The sequence below is a fragment of the Littorina saxatilis genome, linkage group LG2 (assembly GCF_037325665.1).
Source record: "Littorina saxatilis isolate snail1 linkage group LG2, US_GU_Lsax_2.0, whole genome shotgun sequence".
NCBI classification, from domain to species: domain Eukaryota; kingdom Metazoa; phylum Mollusca; class Gastropoda; order Littorinimorpha; family Littorinidae; genus Littorina; species Littorina saxatilis.
In genome coordinates, this window is record NC_090246.1 from 65,980,087 (window position 1) to 65,995,532 (window position 15,446).

The 15,446-nt window shown below is 40.7% G+C and overlaps 1 protein-coding gene across 2 annotated transcripts in view; it reads right to left on the minus strand.

Moving 5' to 3' along the window:
• The window catches only part of LOC138959561 (spermatogenesis-associated serine-rich protein 2-like), a 46,661-nt gene extending 34,933 nt beyond the window's left edge, over positions 1-11,728 (minus strand). Inside the window, exon 1 of one of the 2 annotated variants that reach the window (XM_070331094.1) lies at positions 11,537-11,728. Coding sequence is in view for 1 of the 2 variants with exons in the window: in XM_070331093.1 (XP_070187194.1) it covers positions 4,995-5,022 (28 nt within the window). In the remaining variant the exon portion in view is untranslated. Of the gene's footprint in view, positions 1-4,994; positions 5,088-11,536 lie in introns of those variants that run through there. The other variant, XM_070331093.1, reaches the window with a different exon arrangement.
• Between the last annotated feature and the right edge of the window lie 3,718 nt (positions 11,729-15,446).

A 15,446-nucleotide genomic window follows, 5' to 3' on the forward strand; every position in this document is an offset into this window, starting at 1 on the left:
ACCAACAGAAACAATACCACATTGTGCCCAGCTTCTAAGAAACAACACCTTCTTGTCTCTGCATATATTGATATTATAAAAAAGACATTCAGATACAAAGTCATGAAAAGAAGATGGAATACATTTGTTACACACTTTTTTATAATGTTTAAAAACATCAACCCAAAAAGGATTAACAATTCTTTGCATCAGTACATTTGCAAACTCGCCCCCACGTTGTTTCACAACTCGGACAGCAGGACATAATGCATAGAGAATTTGTGTAATTTTTCCATCATCATGTAAAACTTTCATTAGCCAGGTTATCTTCAATGACGATAGAAAAACTCTCACGTTAACCATTTTAAGTCCCCCCTCTTCGTATGCCTGATACATAGAGGTTCTTTTAATTTTGTCAATTTTCCCGTCCCAAACAAAATTAAACAGTAGTTTCTGTAGATTAGCTAGAAAATCCTCATCTGGGTCCGGCAAATTCATAAATAGGTAGGTAAGTTTGGACAATGCCAAAGTCTTAATGACTGTTATTTTTCCGAAAGGGGTTAAATTCCTTCTGGACCACGAGTTGAAAATTCTCTTAATCTCCACAAACTTGTTTTCATAGTTTAATGGAACAATTTCCTCGATGTTTGTCGAAAACCAGATACCCAAAACTCTGAAAACAGTGGGATTCCAAACAAAGTTATACTCTGGCATAAACTTAACGTTAGAATTTTTAGAGGCTCCTATCCACACTGCTGACGACTTGTCATAGTTAATAACTAGACCTGACAAAGAAGCAAACGTCTGTAGTGTTTTTACACATGCACAAAAAGAATCTTTGGTGCCATCAAGAAACAAGAAGAGCAAACGCTCGATCGAGTCACTTTCGCAGTTCTGAATATTATATGAGGCATCAGATGGACAGGAAGAAATTGCTATTCACAACACAATACAGATGTAAATAATTTGATGTAAAGAATAATCCTATAAAGTTTGAATCAAATCCGATGAATAGTTTCAGAGATATGATATTTCAATTTTTTTCCTTCAAGACATACCTGTGACCTTGAAAAAGGTCAAAGGTCACCAAAGCAGACGTCAAAGTGTATAGGTCACTGGGAGTCACGTTCACATAAAATTTGAGCCCGGTCACTTTTATAGTTTCCGAGAAAAGCCCAACGTTAAGTTGTGTGTTGCCGAACAGAAAAGGCTAGTTATCTCCCTTGTTTTTCTGATAACGTTCGTAAAAGGCTACAGATGTAAATACTTTGATGTAAAGAATAATCCTACAAAGTTTCAATCACATCCGATGAACTTTGTCAAAGATATAAAATGTCTAATTTTTCCTTTGACGCTGACCTGTGACCTTGAAAAAGGTCAAAGGTCAACGAAATCATCGTTAAAGTGTAGAGGTCATTGGAGGTCACGACTAAACAAAATATGAGCCCGATCGCTTTGATAGTTTCCGAGAAAAGTCCAACGTTAAGGTGGTGTCTACGGACGGCCGGACGGACGGACGGCCGGCCGGCCGGACAGACCAACACTGACCGATTACATAGAGTCACATTTTCTCAAGTGACTCAAAAAGGTAGTGCCATCAGCATATTGTGACAATAAAATTTCGACATCAAAAAAATTCAGTCCCTTGATTTTTGGATTCTGACGCATCATTATTGCCATAATTTCGGCACAAATTAGAAAAATATAAGGAGACAAAGGGTCCCCTTGACGGGTTCCTCTCTCCAGGTTAAACCACTCTGAATATTGTCCGTTTACTGCTACACATGATTTACTATTTCTGTAAAAAGTTAATATCCATTTTTTTATATCATTTCCGAAGCGCATTGACTATATTCTATACAAGAAACACTTAACAAGGGTAAAAAGAGAAACAGAATCCGTTAGTCGCCTCTTACGACATGCTGGGGAGCATCGGGTAAATTCTTCCCCCTAACCCGCGGGGGGTTGCATAAAGAGCGATTACTTCCCTTTGGTTATTTGATACATAGATATCATTCGGTGCAATGTGTATACAAATTGTCCACTGTGTGTGTGTGTGTTTGGTGCACGCTTTTGCTTTTCTCAGTCCTAGTTCAACCCTGTAAACTGTGCATAGATGATAGAGTGGCACAGTAGAAAGTAATCTCGATGCATACTTTGACCTGCTAAATGGAAATCTTATGGATCATTTTCAGATTAAACGCACCATGGGCTAACCAAATCCTATAAAGAATGTTGTTTTTAGCTTTGACTTTTTATTAATTAGAACAGACACAACAAACACTGGTTGAATCCTCAGAACCTACCGCTCCATGCACAAAGATAGGGACCAGCCATTGGGCAAGCCATTTTCCATACAGAAATTTCCTAACAAGTACAGTGGAGTCCGTGTACAACGAATCTCAAGGGAGATACATTTTAGTTCGTTATATCAGTAATTCGCTGTAGAGTTTTCAACCCTAAATGGTCTCAAGACAAGTTTTCCCAATCACCTTCAAATGATCGTCCCATCGATCTTTCCTTGGAGAGTACAATCTCTGCATGTTTTCAACAGCTTCATAATATAATCCATAGAGAGAGGCAAACTAACAGCGGGAGGTGCATGAAAAGCGTCAGTTTTCACGATAAAACTTTGACTCGCTCATTCACGGGACATAACTGCACTCCGGACTGTCCACAGTGTTGAGTAATTTAGGAGACTTCACTGCCTGAGGAGAGTAATTGATTCAAACGAACGCGTGGTTCTATATCACGTCACTCGGTCACGGATCGGAGAAAACAAAAAAACAGTTCCAGATTTCGAAACCATGTTCGTCAGCCATTGTTTTTAGCAAGACAGACCACATGTGCACGAGCTTCGCTGACGTACATCGCAAAATGTCATGACGTTACCACAACTTTCGGTTTTGGTTCGATCTGTTCCGTGCACCTCCTGCTGTTAGTTTGTTCGAGTTCGCTCATCACGCGATATGCACTTGTGTTTGTGCATTTTTGTCTTTGGAGACAAACATTGACATCAGTTTGTTGTAGCCTTGTGACTTTTAGAGACAAAACGGCTCTGGGGCGATGAAAACGTGTTTGTTAAAAGAGGGGTTCGTTATGCAAATGAGTTCAAAAGGTTTGATGTAGCCGCAAAGTAATAAGTAAGAAATAGAAGGCTGTCTGCCGGGAAATCAATGGCAGTTTGTTAAAAGAGGGATTTCGTTATACCCAGGTTCGTTATAGCTGGACTCCACTGTACATGCACCTATTCTGCTTCTCATATAAACCAGTTAGTAGTTGCTCTGTAGTGTTATGCAAACCAGGTCTAACACATAGTGTTTACATTATACACACATAGTGTTTACATTATATAAATTATTTGTCAGGAACGAAGCAGTAAAATGTATACCAGTATGTATTTGACCAGTCGCCACATTTATTTCAGGCATTTTAGAGTTTTACAGACATAAATACCGAACATTGCCCTGTGGGAAAATGGAAGTTTTCAGGTCTGAATGATCAGAGACATTTTATTGACAACTGTGAAAGCTGCATGGACCTATGCTCTGAGTTGTACTGTGAGTTCAGTGTCAGAACCCACGACCCTCCTGCTTAACCATTAAGGCCATAAAGTACAGGTACAATTTACATTGAAGATTTGACGTGAAGGAATGAAGTTTAAAAAGATCTATACATTTTATGTTCAGATATATATATATATATACACCAATACAGTGAAACACCCCATTTTAAGACCTCAAACAATCTGAGAAAATCAGGTCTTAAAAAGGAGGGAGTCTCAAAATGGAGGTCAAATTTTTTTTACAGAGGTTATGAACAAGAAATCTCAAAATTCAAGGTCTTAAACAAAGGGGAAGTTTGTAAATTGGGGGTCTTAAAAGGGGGGTTCCACTGTATTACAGTTATATTACAAATTACTTTCTGCGACTCACACTGAATCACTGAATGCAGAACTTTTTCTTTTATAAATGAATGCAGCATTCAAATTTCCAAGAAGCACTAGTCTCAAATAATTTCAATTTTCCTTCTATAACTAAGCTCAAATCACTTTTATTAGTTCTAACAGCTCTCTAGTCTAACTCACTCTAAACTATTCCGCTCTAGCTATAAATCAGCTGAATAGCTCTTGTGTAACCAGCTGTGCCTTTCTATCCGCCTCAAAAGACAACCACAAAAGGGTGGGGTCCAAACTTTGACAGAGCATAAACATCTCAGCAATGTTGCACAACATGACATCCCAGTTCATTTGTAAATGAAAAGAACAACAAAAACAAGAAAGGGTGTGTCAATTCTTTATCTTACCATATCTTTGGATTACACAGATTGAAAGTTAGATTGCTTGCCGGGCTGCAGTAAATCGAACAGCTTCAGCAAAGTAAGGCTGCCACTGTCCCAGGAACTACCACTTACATAATTTCACAGCACAAACATGCACATTCTTTTAACTGTGGTTCTCTGTTGATTTCTCCCTTCTTCCAAACTATCTTAAGATTTCTGCGCTTTGAGTACTGATCCCATTTCCACGTAGTTTTACGATGCGGTGTGTAACGTTGCCGTTACACAAATCGTGTCGTTTGAAGATTTCATTATCGACCTCGTTTTCCCTGAGCCAGCAAAACTTATCAGGAGTTTCACGGTAGCATCCGTACTCATAGTCATATTCATGATATTGACAGCTTCGCGTCAGTTAGATGTACTTTGAATCAAAATGAAATAAAACTGCCAGTGGGAAGAGAGACAGTAATAACAGTGATCACAAATTTCAGTGATACACTAAAGCCGTTTTGCTAGGCGGTGGCTGCTTGTAACTGAAATCCGACACCCCCCTCTGTCATTACGTTTCAACGATTTCGGTCAAACTGACGTTTGCAGAACAACCGACAGCATACGCAAAGGAAATATCTTCTGATGGTTTTCAAATACACGTTTTATGTACATGCATGCTTTAAGTGAAGAATAAACAACAGTCATCAGTCCCATTCGTGCAACGATGAACTAAAAAGCATGCTTACCAGACTTCACGTTGTTCTTTCGTGCCATTTTTCTCGACTTGCAATCGCCGGAAATAACTGCTGTTTACGTCGATGTGCTTACGGAAATTACCGAAGTTGGCCGAAGATTTGCAAGACGCTTTCTTCCCAAATAAATTCTAGAACTGAGTTACAAAAAAGAATATAATATAGAAGTGCATATCCTACAGGCACATAAGTTAGAGCTGTTGTTAAAACTGTGATCAACTTCTCCGAATTATAATTTCCCAATACTCTGTTCGCTCTTGCAACTCAGTCTCTCTGCTGCAGCGGTGTCGGCGAGTAGCCTGGGTTCACCTCCCCCAATCCCCCCCCCCCCCCCCCCCCCCCAATGTTTCCACCTTCTACATTAATTGTCAATTTGACAAAAGTAATCATGATGTGTTTGTCTCAAGTGTAGTTCACATTTCTGATAATATGTCAGAGTTTGGACTGACTTAAATACTGTTTTTCAGCACTGGAGCAACTCAGTGAACACCATGACATACAAGGCTCACGATCAAGACACAAGCCGAGCGGCCAGTTCACCAGATTTTGTTTGTTTGTTTTGTGTTGAAGACTAAGCGATGTATGCTTACAGTACAAACCCACATGTTTGCATTCCGTATACTCGTTTCAATTAAATATGACATTTCGAAACGGCTGTATACGGCGAACAGTGTCAGTCAGTTTCTGTTCAACAACAAAAACGGAGGGGGAGGGGGGGGGGGGGGGGTGCGAGGTGGGGGCAGGATGAAGGGATGGTTTTTTGTGTCGCCAAAAACTCAGACTGGGTCTTAATTTAAATGTGTCGGCCAGACGGGAAGAAGACGGTTTGCATGTGTCTGATTGACGTTTACGATGCAATGATTTGACAGCCTTCATGACTCGGCCGATCACTGATTTGCATTGTGTCCGACTGACGGTGTCTTCTCCTATTCTTTCAGTGGTGTGATGATGTGTGCATTGCATCTGTGGTTTCGGGACTTGTGGATGAGTTTCCGAGTGTACTTGGATCTCAGTTTTGTTATTGTTTTTGTTGGTGGTGGTAGCAGTTGGGTGATTTTTTTCAGTTTCAGTCACTGAACTTCAATCAGTCAGGTGTTGTTGTTGTTGTTGTTGTTGTTGTTGTTGTTGTTGTTGTTGTTGTTGTTGTTGTTGTTGTTGTTGTGTTTGCGTGTCTTTGTTGTTTTGGGTGTGTTTTAGTCTTCCCCCCGCTATGTCAGAATATCGTTGTATTTAGTGTTATTGGCCTGAGTCCTCAATCTTCACAGGCGCCCGACTAAAGCCCAGAACTCTTGCGTATTGTGATGTGTGTGTACCGCGCGAGCGCGAGACAGACACACAGCAGATATTCAGCGGGAAACTCACTTGCTGACTTAGCCAATATTAGTTAGAACTACAGGTATGTGTTAGAACCTAAAGCTAAAGGATTCACGAATGGGGAGAGAGACAGCGCAACAAGTTCTATTGAGGTCACGTGAGGTCAGATCCCCCTCAAGTGCACGTGTCTCGTATATGCAGACTGAGGAGTTTTACTGCCAGCTAATTGAATTTCAGCTGAAGGTATTGATCGACCGCACCTGAGACCGAGCCAGACAAATGGGTTCTGCAAGACAGGTCACAGCGATGCAAGATTAGGCTAGTAATTATTCATCAGTACTTTCCTCGTCACAACTCAGTTGCAGTTTATGAAGAATTCGGCGCTTTCTCAGAGTGTGAAGAATTCATTTCTTACTGAAGGCTTGCACAAGTACGGGTAGGCTGGGTATTATGAAACACAATCGTGTACTGCAACGTGATTTCGACATTATCAAAGGACTCGAACTTGAACCTTCCTTCATCATGCTCATAATTACTCGTCTAGGCGACACCTTGAAAGTGCACTCTAATACAAAGTATGTCAATGGAATAATGTTATCATGGCATAGGCTACATCACGTATTAGGTTCACCATCGCTTTCATTCTTCAGTGATGCCGATTTTATCAAGTCGTCTCCGTTTACTGTGTGTGTTTGTTGTTGTTGTTGTTGTTGTTTGTTTTCAAGGGGGGGGGGGGGGAGGGGGATTGAAGCTAAGAAACGGGGACAGATGTTTTTCTTTACGGATATACGGATATAACATAATGGCTGCAAACTTTGCGTTTGTGCTGACTACTTTGTATGACATAATTGCCAGTAGTTGTTTGTTTGTTGTTGTTGTTCTTCATAAGACAGCCGATTACCAACAAGCCACAAAAATACCTATTGAAAAAATAGCTAGTGCGAGTACTGGCGCCGGACAAATAACTGGGAATCAGAGGAATGTGTGTGTGAAAAAAGAGGGCGGAGGTGCGTGTGTAAGGGGTGGGGGGGGGGGAGGGGGTCGTGTCACATTACCGCAACCACGGATCTGAAGACATCAACAGACTAACTGATCAAAAGTGTTTGTTTTTTAAATTTAAAAAATACTGCTATGATTATCAACTGCGCAGTAAAACTTTTACCTCAGCAGTATCACGCCAAATCCCGTGCATCATTTTCACCACTCCTATTACAAATCAAACCGTTATAGTGCGACCACTGCGGTGTGCAAAAAGGCCACCATACCATACTGTAGCTAGGTTATTATTATCGATTACCAACTCGGGTTGCATTCACTGAATTCGCGATCGAACTTTGGAATAAGAGGGATAACATTGCGGCTGACTGACTTCTTTTTATAGACAGATCGGAACTAAAATGGGTTAGTGACAGAAATAGAAAGATGATCGAAATAGCTGACTAAGTCGCTTTTTCCTCCTCTTCTGAAAGTCGTGCGAGGGACAGAAAGGCAGATCGAGTGTATTTGTGTCAGGAGGGTTTGTTAGAAAGCTATCCTGGCCGCAGGCTGGGAAGTTTTTCAGGTCGAGTTGAGTTTTATGCACTGGTGTAAATCTGACATTATCCTACATACGTGAGAGAGACACCCGTGAGATAATAATCGTTCAAATCACACGTGTGTATATCAGTCATGTAAATGAGGTCATGTCAAGCAACTCTGGCAGGGACCTGTTTTTCCACTGCTTATGATGCCAAAGTCACCGAGACAAACGTCATCATAAAAATCGCGCTCGCTAATTACCCTCGATGAATCTTTAGAACTAACACGTCACGCCACACTTTCAGAGTGACGTTTCTTTGCTTTGACGTAATATATTGCACGAGGCTTTGGAAGAGATCGAGGTTCCAAAACAAGCGTCTTCAATGTAGCTGCCTCGACTGCAGGACATTTTCAGTAAAATACACGTAAGTACAGTATGTAGGATAAACAGAATACTACATGGCTTGCTGTTTCGTACCAGATTTACACTCGTTGCCTTTTTAAATAGTGAACAGCTCCCTTTCGCTCGCAGTTCAATATTTTAAAAAGCAACTCGTGTAAATCTGGTACGACACAGCAAGCCATGTAGTATTCTCTATTTAACCACAGATGGTGTCCTGTTTGTGGGTCAAATATGATAAGGAAGGTCACTTTCACACTGCGCGAAATTATCACTTTTGATGAACATCTGTGAAAATCCCCCCTTCCCTCTCTCACTCTCTCTCTCTCTCTTTGCCTAAAACCTTCCTTTTGTAATAAAGTTCTGAGTCTGAGTCTCTCTCTCTCTCTCTCTCTCTCTCTCTCTCTCTCTCTCTCTCTCTCTCTCTCTCTCTCTCTCTCTCTCTCTCTCTCTCTCTCTCTCTCTCTCTCTCGCTGACTCTGTCTTCCTCTGTGTTACTAGTACAATTGTGTCTGCGTCTGTTTTTGTCTGTCTCTGCCTGTTTCTGTCTGTCTGTCTGTCTGTCTGTCTGTCTGTCTGTCTGTCTGTCTGTCTGTCTCTCTCTCTCTCTCTTCCACACACACACACACACACACAAACACACAAACACCCTTTTTCTCTCGCTCTCCCTCTCCGTCCGTCCGTCCGTCCGTCTGTCTGTCTATCTGCCCCTCTGTCTGTCTGCCCCTCTGTCTGTCTGCCTGTCTGTCTGTCTGCCCCTCTGTCTGTCTGCCTGTCTGTCTCTGTGCCGCTCAATCTCAGTTACTGGGGGGGGCCCGGTAGCTCAGTTGGTAGAGCACTGGACTTGTGATCGGAAGGTCGCAGGTTCGAATTCGGGCCGGGACGGACACGGGTCAACTTTATGTGCAGACCCAGAGACGGAAGCCATGTCCCACCCCCGTGTCATCACAATGGCACGTAAAAGACCTTGGTCATTCTGCCATAATTGCTGGTGGCTGAATACACCTAAACACGCAGACACCTGGGTAGCGCGACTCCGTTGCTGCTAGCTTTCCACTGGGAGGAAGCGACCCGAATTTCCCAGCGATGGGACAATAAAGTAATGAAAATGAAAAAATGAAAATGAAATGTGTGTAGGCTACTTGAATACCCCATTTATAATAACATACATGCATGTCATGTGTTGCACCTATTCTGCTGATGCCTCCTCAACCCCCGTGTAGACCGACCTGATTTAAACCACCATAGGTCTCTTACGTGGAATAAGAGTATCCTTCTATAGTTGGACAAATTCCTTTACGAGATTAAAAAATGTTTAAATAAATAGCCTGGCTCGGACGGCTTGCAGCACAGAGTAGGATTTTGTTTTAAAATAATTTAGCAGACTGACAAAGATGTCATTGACTAAAAAATGTCAGGAAAAAATGCCACTCTTTTCGGTGGGTGTCTAAGTGAAGGAATTACCACAGCGCATGAAAAAGCCTCGGCGGATCTATGGTGAATTTACAGGACGGTTTATACACTAGAGGGAGGAAGGTATGTTTTAAGAAGCAGGTTAATTCAGGCCAGAGAAACGCGATATTTTGGTACAAAAGCTCTCAAATACGTGTGTGTGTGTTTTTTTTTAGCATATTTAGCTTTTTTGATCACCATAGAACCATTGCGTTGTGTTTATTTTGCCATTGTCACCATTTTCCTTGCAATTAAGCGATGCTTTTCAAAGCGATTTATAATATTTGACATCACTGTATACACGTTAGACGCCGTTTTCTAAGAATCGCACTGTGGTGCCGTCGCAGAGAAATAATCGTTCATTCTTTGTGTGTGTGTGTGTGTGTGTGTGTGTGTGTGTGTGTGCGTGTGTGTGTGTGTGTGCTTGCGCGCGCGCCCGCGTGCGTGCGTGTGTGTGTATTCGCCAGAAATGATGTCTCCACACAATAACAGAGAGCCTCACTATGAATTACAGAGGAATGATTTTGAGTATTTCTGTCAAAGTCGGGATACCTGCTAGTTTAAAAAAATAAAAGTTATGCATATGATATTTATTCAGGGAACGAAATTTGTTCATATAAATGAGAGAAAAAAAACCTCTCTGTTATTGTGTGGTGGGATCTGTTTAGATTGAAATACAAAATATTTCAAAACTCTATCTTTGTCAAGTTGTTCCGCTTGGCGATGAATGTTTTCTGAAAGTCGCAATAACAACAACAAAACGTCAATCCCGACCCATAAATCATGCAAATGTCAATTTTTCTGACCAAAAAAAAAACTTTTCTGGGTTTTTTGTTTTGTGTGAGGGTTTTTGGTCACAAAGTTCTGAGATGAAAATAAAAAGCCTTGAAAAGAAAAGAAAAAAATATTGAATTTCACGCAACCTCTGCCCTTAAATAGTGGTTAATCACCACCAGTATCTAACAAGTTTATCATCGCTAACAGATACCAAAAGAACTCATAACAAGGCTTTTGACCCTTCGCTATTCGGATAAGCGCTTCCAGGCTCACTAAAACACGACCAAAAGAGAAGAAAACTGTGCCTGTCACACCATTCTCCAGGGAAAAAAACATTTTAGCCTGGCCTTCCCTCATTCTTAGCGAAAGCTAATCTGTGAATAAACATACAGCGTGTTTTGTTTCGTTTGATTTTTTTTCTTTCTTTGCTGGCTTCTTTGAAAAGAAAAGAAAAGTCGTTAAGAAGCATGAAACGTGTAGCTTGCGAAGTGACCTTTCAGGTACATAGAGAACGCACACTTTCTGAGTGGCAGGATTCTGGAGAGTTTATCTTCGAATTTTAAAGAACGCGATAAATACTTTGCGACTTTCAAAAGTGTTGTTTTTTGGGGTTTTTTTCTCCCCAACTTTCACTCATTTTTTTCATTCTTTCTTTTTGTGAAACGGGTGTTTAAAAAGCTGAGAAACTTAAAAGCAAAGAACTGGCCTGGGTCTGAGAGTGAACGCATGAAATGGGGAGGGGGGGGGGGGAAGGGGCCTGTCGATCCATTGTTGCTTATATAATTTTGTCTACACACACACACTCGCACACACACACACCTCATCTCAGTCAGTCGTTCTGTCGTCCTGCTCCGCGCTCATAGCAACTCAATCAGTGACAATAAATATAAAACTATGTAAATATTTTACTTCTTTTGCTCCAAACCGCCACCCCCGAACCCCACTCCTTCCCCCTCCTCCTTTACTCCACTTCCAACTCTGACAACAACTCAAAAGCAATCATCCTCATCCTCTCAGTCTGGCTGTAAGCCGATGTTGGAATCGAAATTGGGGTGAAATTGACAACGCTACTTACATGCTACGAAGTCCAGTTGCCTATGCCGAGTCACTTTCACAATCGATCCAAGAAACTGACATCGAATCCAAGTGACAGCCGGACTGCTGTCGACACAAATCCGACGTAGATTTTGTGTGTGTCTGTTGTTTTTTTGAAGCTCACACGTGGTTTGTTTGTACGTCTGGGCCTTTTCTGTCCTGTTTTTGGTGGTGTACTGGTTAGGTCGGCTGAAAAACACTGACTGACGTCTTGCTTGTACATGTACATCTGTTTCTATCTATCTATTGATGTACTGACCGGGTCACGTTTGGCCCTCATATTATGATTGGTGGATTCACTGGTAAAGCAATATTGTTTTAAAGGGGCATTTGCTAATATTCTTTCATCATCATCGTCGTCGTCGTCGTCATCATCAGCATCAGTATCATCAGCACCAGCATCATCATCATCATCATCATCACCATCATGCATAAAATCACCATGTTTTGTGTTTTTTCCCCTGAGTTATGCTCACACTAAAGTTGAAGCAACAATAAAGATGTTGATGGATGTTTGTGGGTTGTGTAGTTGACGGTGTCTAGTATTTTGACATCAATCATTATCGGATATTCGAAGTTAGCACCCATAAAGTAAGCCAGTAAAAGACGGTTAGGGCATATGGAACCAACAACACGTTCACTGTCAAAACTGAAAACAGATGTTACTAGAGATACCAAGTAAGTTTTGTTAGGCGCTCTCCTGTTACAACCCAAGTTTGTCCTTTATTAAATGTATCTTACGCAAAGCATATGATCACAATATACGCCTGAATGTTTCAAAATATGCATTAAATATGCCTTGTTAAAATATGTCAAAACTAGATTGTTTAGATAGCCAAACTTTACAAATACAGATTCAAATATAGAGCACGCCGTATAAACGGTTGCGTCGACTGAAAGCCGCGGGATCAGGACACGCGAGGTGAGTTTCTCCACAAAATTACAAATCTCTTCTCTTAATTAGTAGATTATCACATAACGTTTGTTTACACTTTGAACTTAGGTGTTGTAGCATCACATCATCGATTTTTTTCATTGATTGCATTTACGTGGGAATGTTGAACTGTGATTATTTAAACTTTTTCAAGCGCATTTTTGTAAATTTTGACTTTCAACCTTCACCACTAAAAATCAAGCTTTCGGACAAAGCTACAGACAATTAAAATATAATCAATGATTATTTATTGACCATTGGGTTAAATTTTATTAGCTAATGTTACATAGTTACTTCATATTTTACGGATATGCAAGGACACTAAACAGTTTGACGGTTGCACACCACGGAAAATCCTTGTACAGACCGGTTGTGCGCCACGGTAGTCATCGGTTGTGCGCCGTGGAAGTAATTGAAAGTTTAAAAGGTTTACTTTAAGGCTGCAAAATCGCTTCTGAACATTGTACAACAAACATCATGCCATGTAATGGTGTACAGTGGCCAGCAAAAGTATCGCACCAAATGGGAAGAACGGAAATAACTAAAATTGCTTTGAACGAATCGGGAAATTACCTCACATTTTAACGGTCCTAATTAGATATGTAAGAACTCTTCATTTGCTAACAGATTTGGTATCACAAGAAAGAGGGGACTTTCGTCTTTAAAAATTCATGAGTGTAGTATACTTGATTGTATTAAAAAGACCGTTTGAAAAGTGTCTAAATTGTCAGACCTTTCCTCTCTTTAATTTCTATGTGGTGCAATACTTTTGCCGGCCACTGTTTGACCCGGAAAGTGTACAGTCCCAATAGTTTCATGGAGACACGCACTTTTTTTAGGATGGTACTCGCACTCTGATATTTCTAATTTTCTATGGCAGATGGAGTCCGGCCCCTGAAATCACCTGTCCACTGCATAAACCATGGATGCGAATCAGCCCCGCTTCATGTGCAGCTGGTATTGTTCCGAAAAATGTGAAGAATTCATCACCGCTATCGATCATGATTTATCATTACACCCCACTGAAAATGTGAAGCTTCGCATTCTTCGGCTTGACAATAAAGCCGGGGTATTCAGATATTGTTCAAAAGACTTCGAAGTAATTCCAAAGACAGTAGCAGAGGGATACCACATTGTTGGCCATAAGAATGAAACTATCACAATAGAATGCAAAGCCGACGAATGCAAAACTGGCGATGCAAAGCGGACGAGAACAAAACGGACGAACCAGCATCAAATTCGGACAGTGATGAATCAATCGATGTGAATGATGCTTCGTCTGCTGATGTTAAACGTCTTAAGGAACTAGCGCCTGTTATTGCATGAATATTATACGAATGAAGTCACTTGGACACCTGTCAACATGGGTCAAATTCAACAACATTGTGAGCGATAATACATTTCCCATGGAGAACATTTGTTTCCAATTATTTCTAGACGTTGTGAAATTTCTTGGAAATGATACTTCTATTCAAATGAGATACAGTCCTGAAGTAAAATCTTTCTGGTCCACTGGCCAAAGGTTATTTTTTCACGGCCGCTTCCTCCGGTTTATATTGTCGCGACGTGCAACCATGCTCTTCCATGGTGTGCAACCGTCAAACTGTTTGGTGTCTTTACATATCCGTAAAATATGAAGTAACCATGTAACATTAGCTAATAAAATTTAACCCAATGGTCAATAAATAATCATTGATTACATCTTAATTGTCTGTAGCTTTGTCCGAAAGCTTGACTCATTTTTGGTGGTGAAGGTTGAAAGTCAAAATTTACAAAAATGCGCTTGAACAAGTGTAAATAATCACAGTTCAACATTCACACGTAAATGCAATCAATGACAAAAATCGATGATGTGATGCTACAATACCTAAGTTCAAAGTGTGGAGAAACTCACCTCGCGTGTCCTGATCCCGCGGCTTTTAGTCGATGCAACTGATCCCGCGGCTTTCAGTCGACGCAACCGTTTATACGGCGTGTAGAGTGTTTCATTGCCATGTTCACATCAGGAATTTAATGTGGTTTGTCAAATACTTGAATGCCAGACAGTCAAGTGTCATATTTAAACTAATCCGTGGAAGTGTTTTCGCAACAAGAAACAAAACCACTTGTCAGAGAAACTTGTTTAAAGAAACGAACACTTACAACTGAGAAAGCAAATACATTCAAACCTCTCTGATGGTTTGCAGTGAACAGAAAGGCAAATACCCCTTTAAGAGATAACAGCCGCTCCGCTGAGAGAAAGAGAAAGTTAACACAACAGATTTTGGGTGCAGCTGTTGTAATCATATTACCGAGCTAGCTAGATATGTAAGGCCTGCATTTCTTGCTGCAAAGTTGCTGACCCGCAAGCTTGGACGCGTGTATAATTAGCAAATGACGATGTCACTTGTGACTAACTCGTTAGTACATGTAATATGTCAATTAAAAAACCCATTCATGATTGCTGAATCTGTTCATAGTTCTTTGTACCTCTTCAACACACTTTAAGCAAAGCAAGACGAAGACAATTCTACTGTAGACCGGTTTCTAGTTTCAAATTTTTCCAGTGATCCCTTCTTGTCGTTTATTTTGAGCGTAGACATGAGCGTGATAATGAAATCAATGTCAAAGAGAAGGGGGAAAAACCCGTTAGTAAGGATTCATAATCTTCATGCGCACAATTGTCAGGCCTGCAATACAAGAAGTAGGCCTACGTTAGAAATGTTCGTTCTATAATAGTGAATTTTCATTTGCAGAATACGTTTCTTCCAACTCCAAGCTAAATGGAACGAGTTGAAACTTTTGCTAGTGGTAAAATGAAAATTAAAAAAATAAAAGAAATTAAAAAAAAAAACACTCGCACACAAAGACAGAAGGAACAAAAAATAAAGGATGTTGACTGAGGGATGGCCTCTAACGGTAGTTTGTGGTATTTTAGCGGTTAACATTTTAAAAGGCCGGGAATAGAATCATTAAT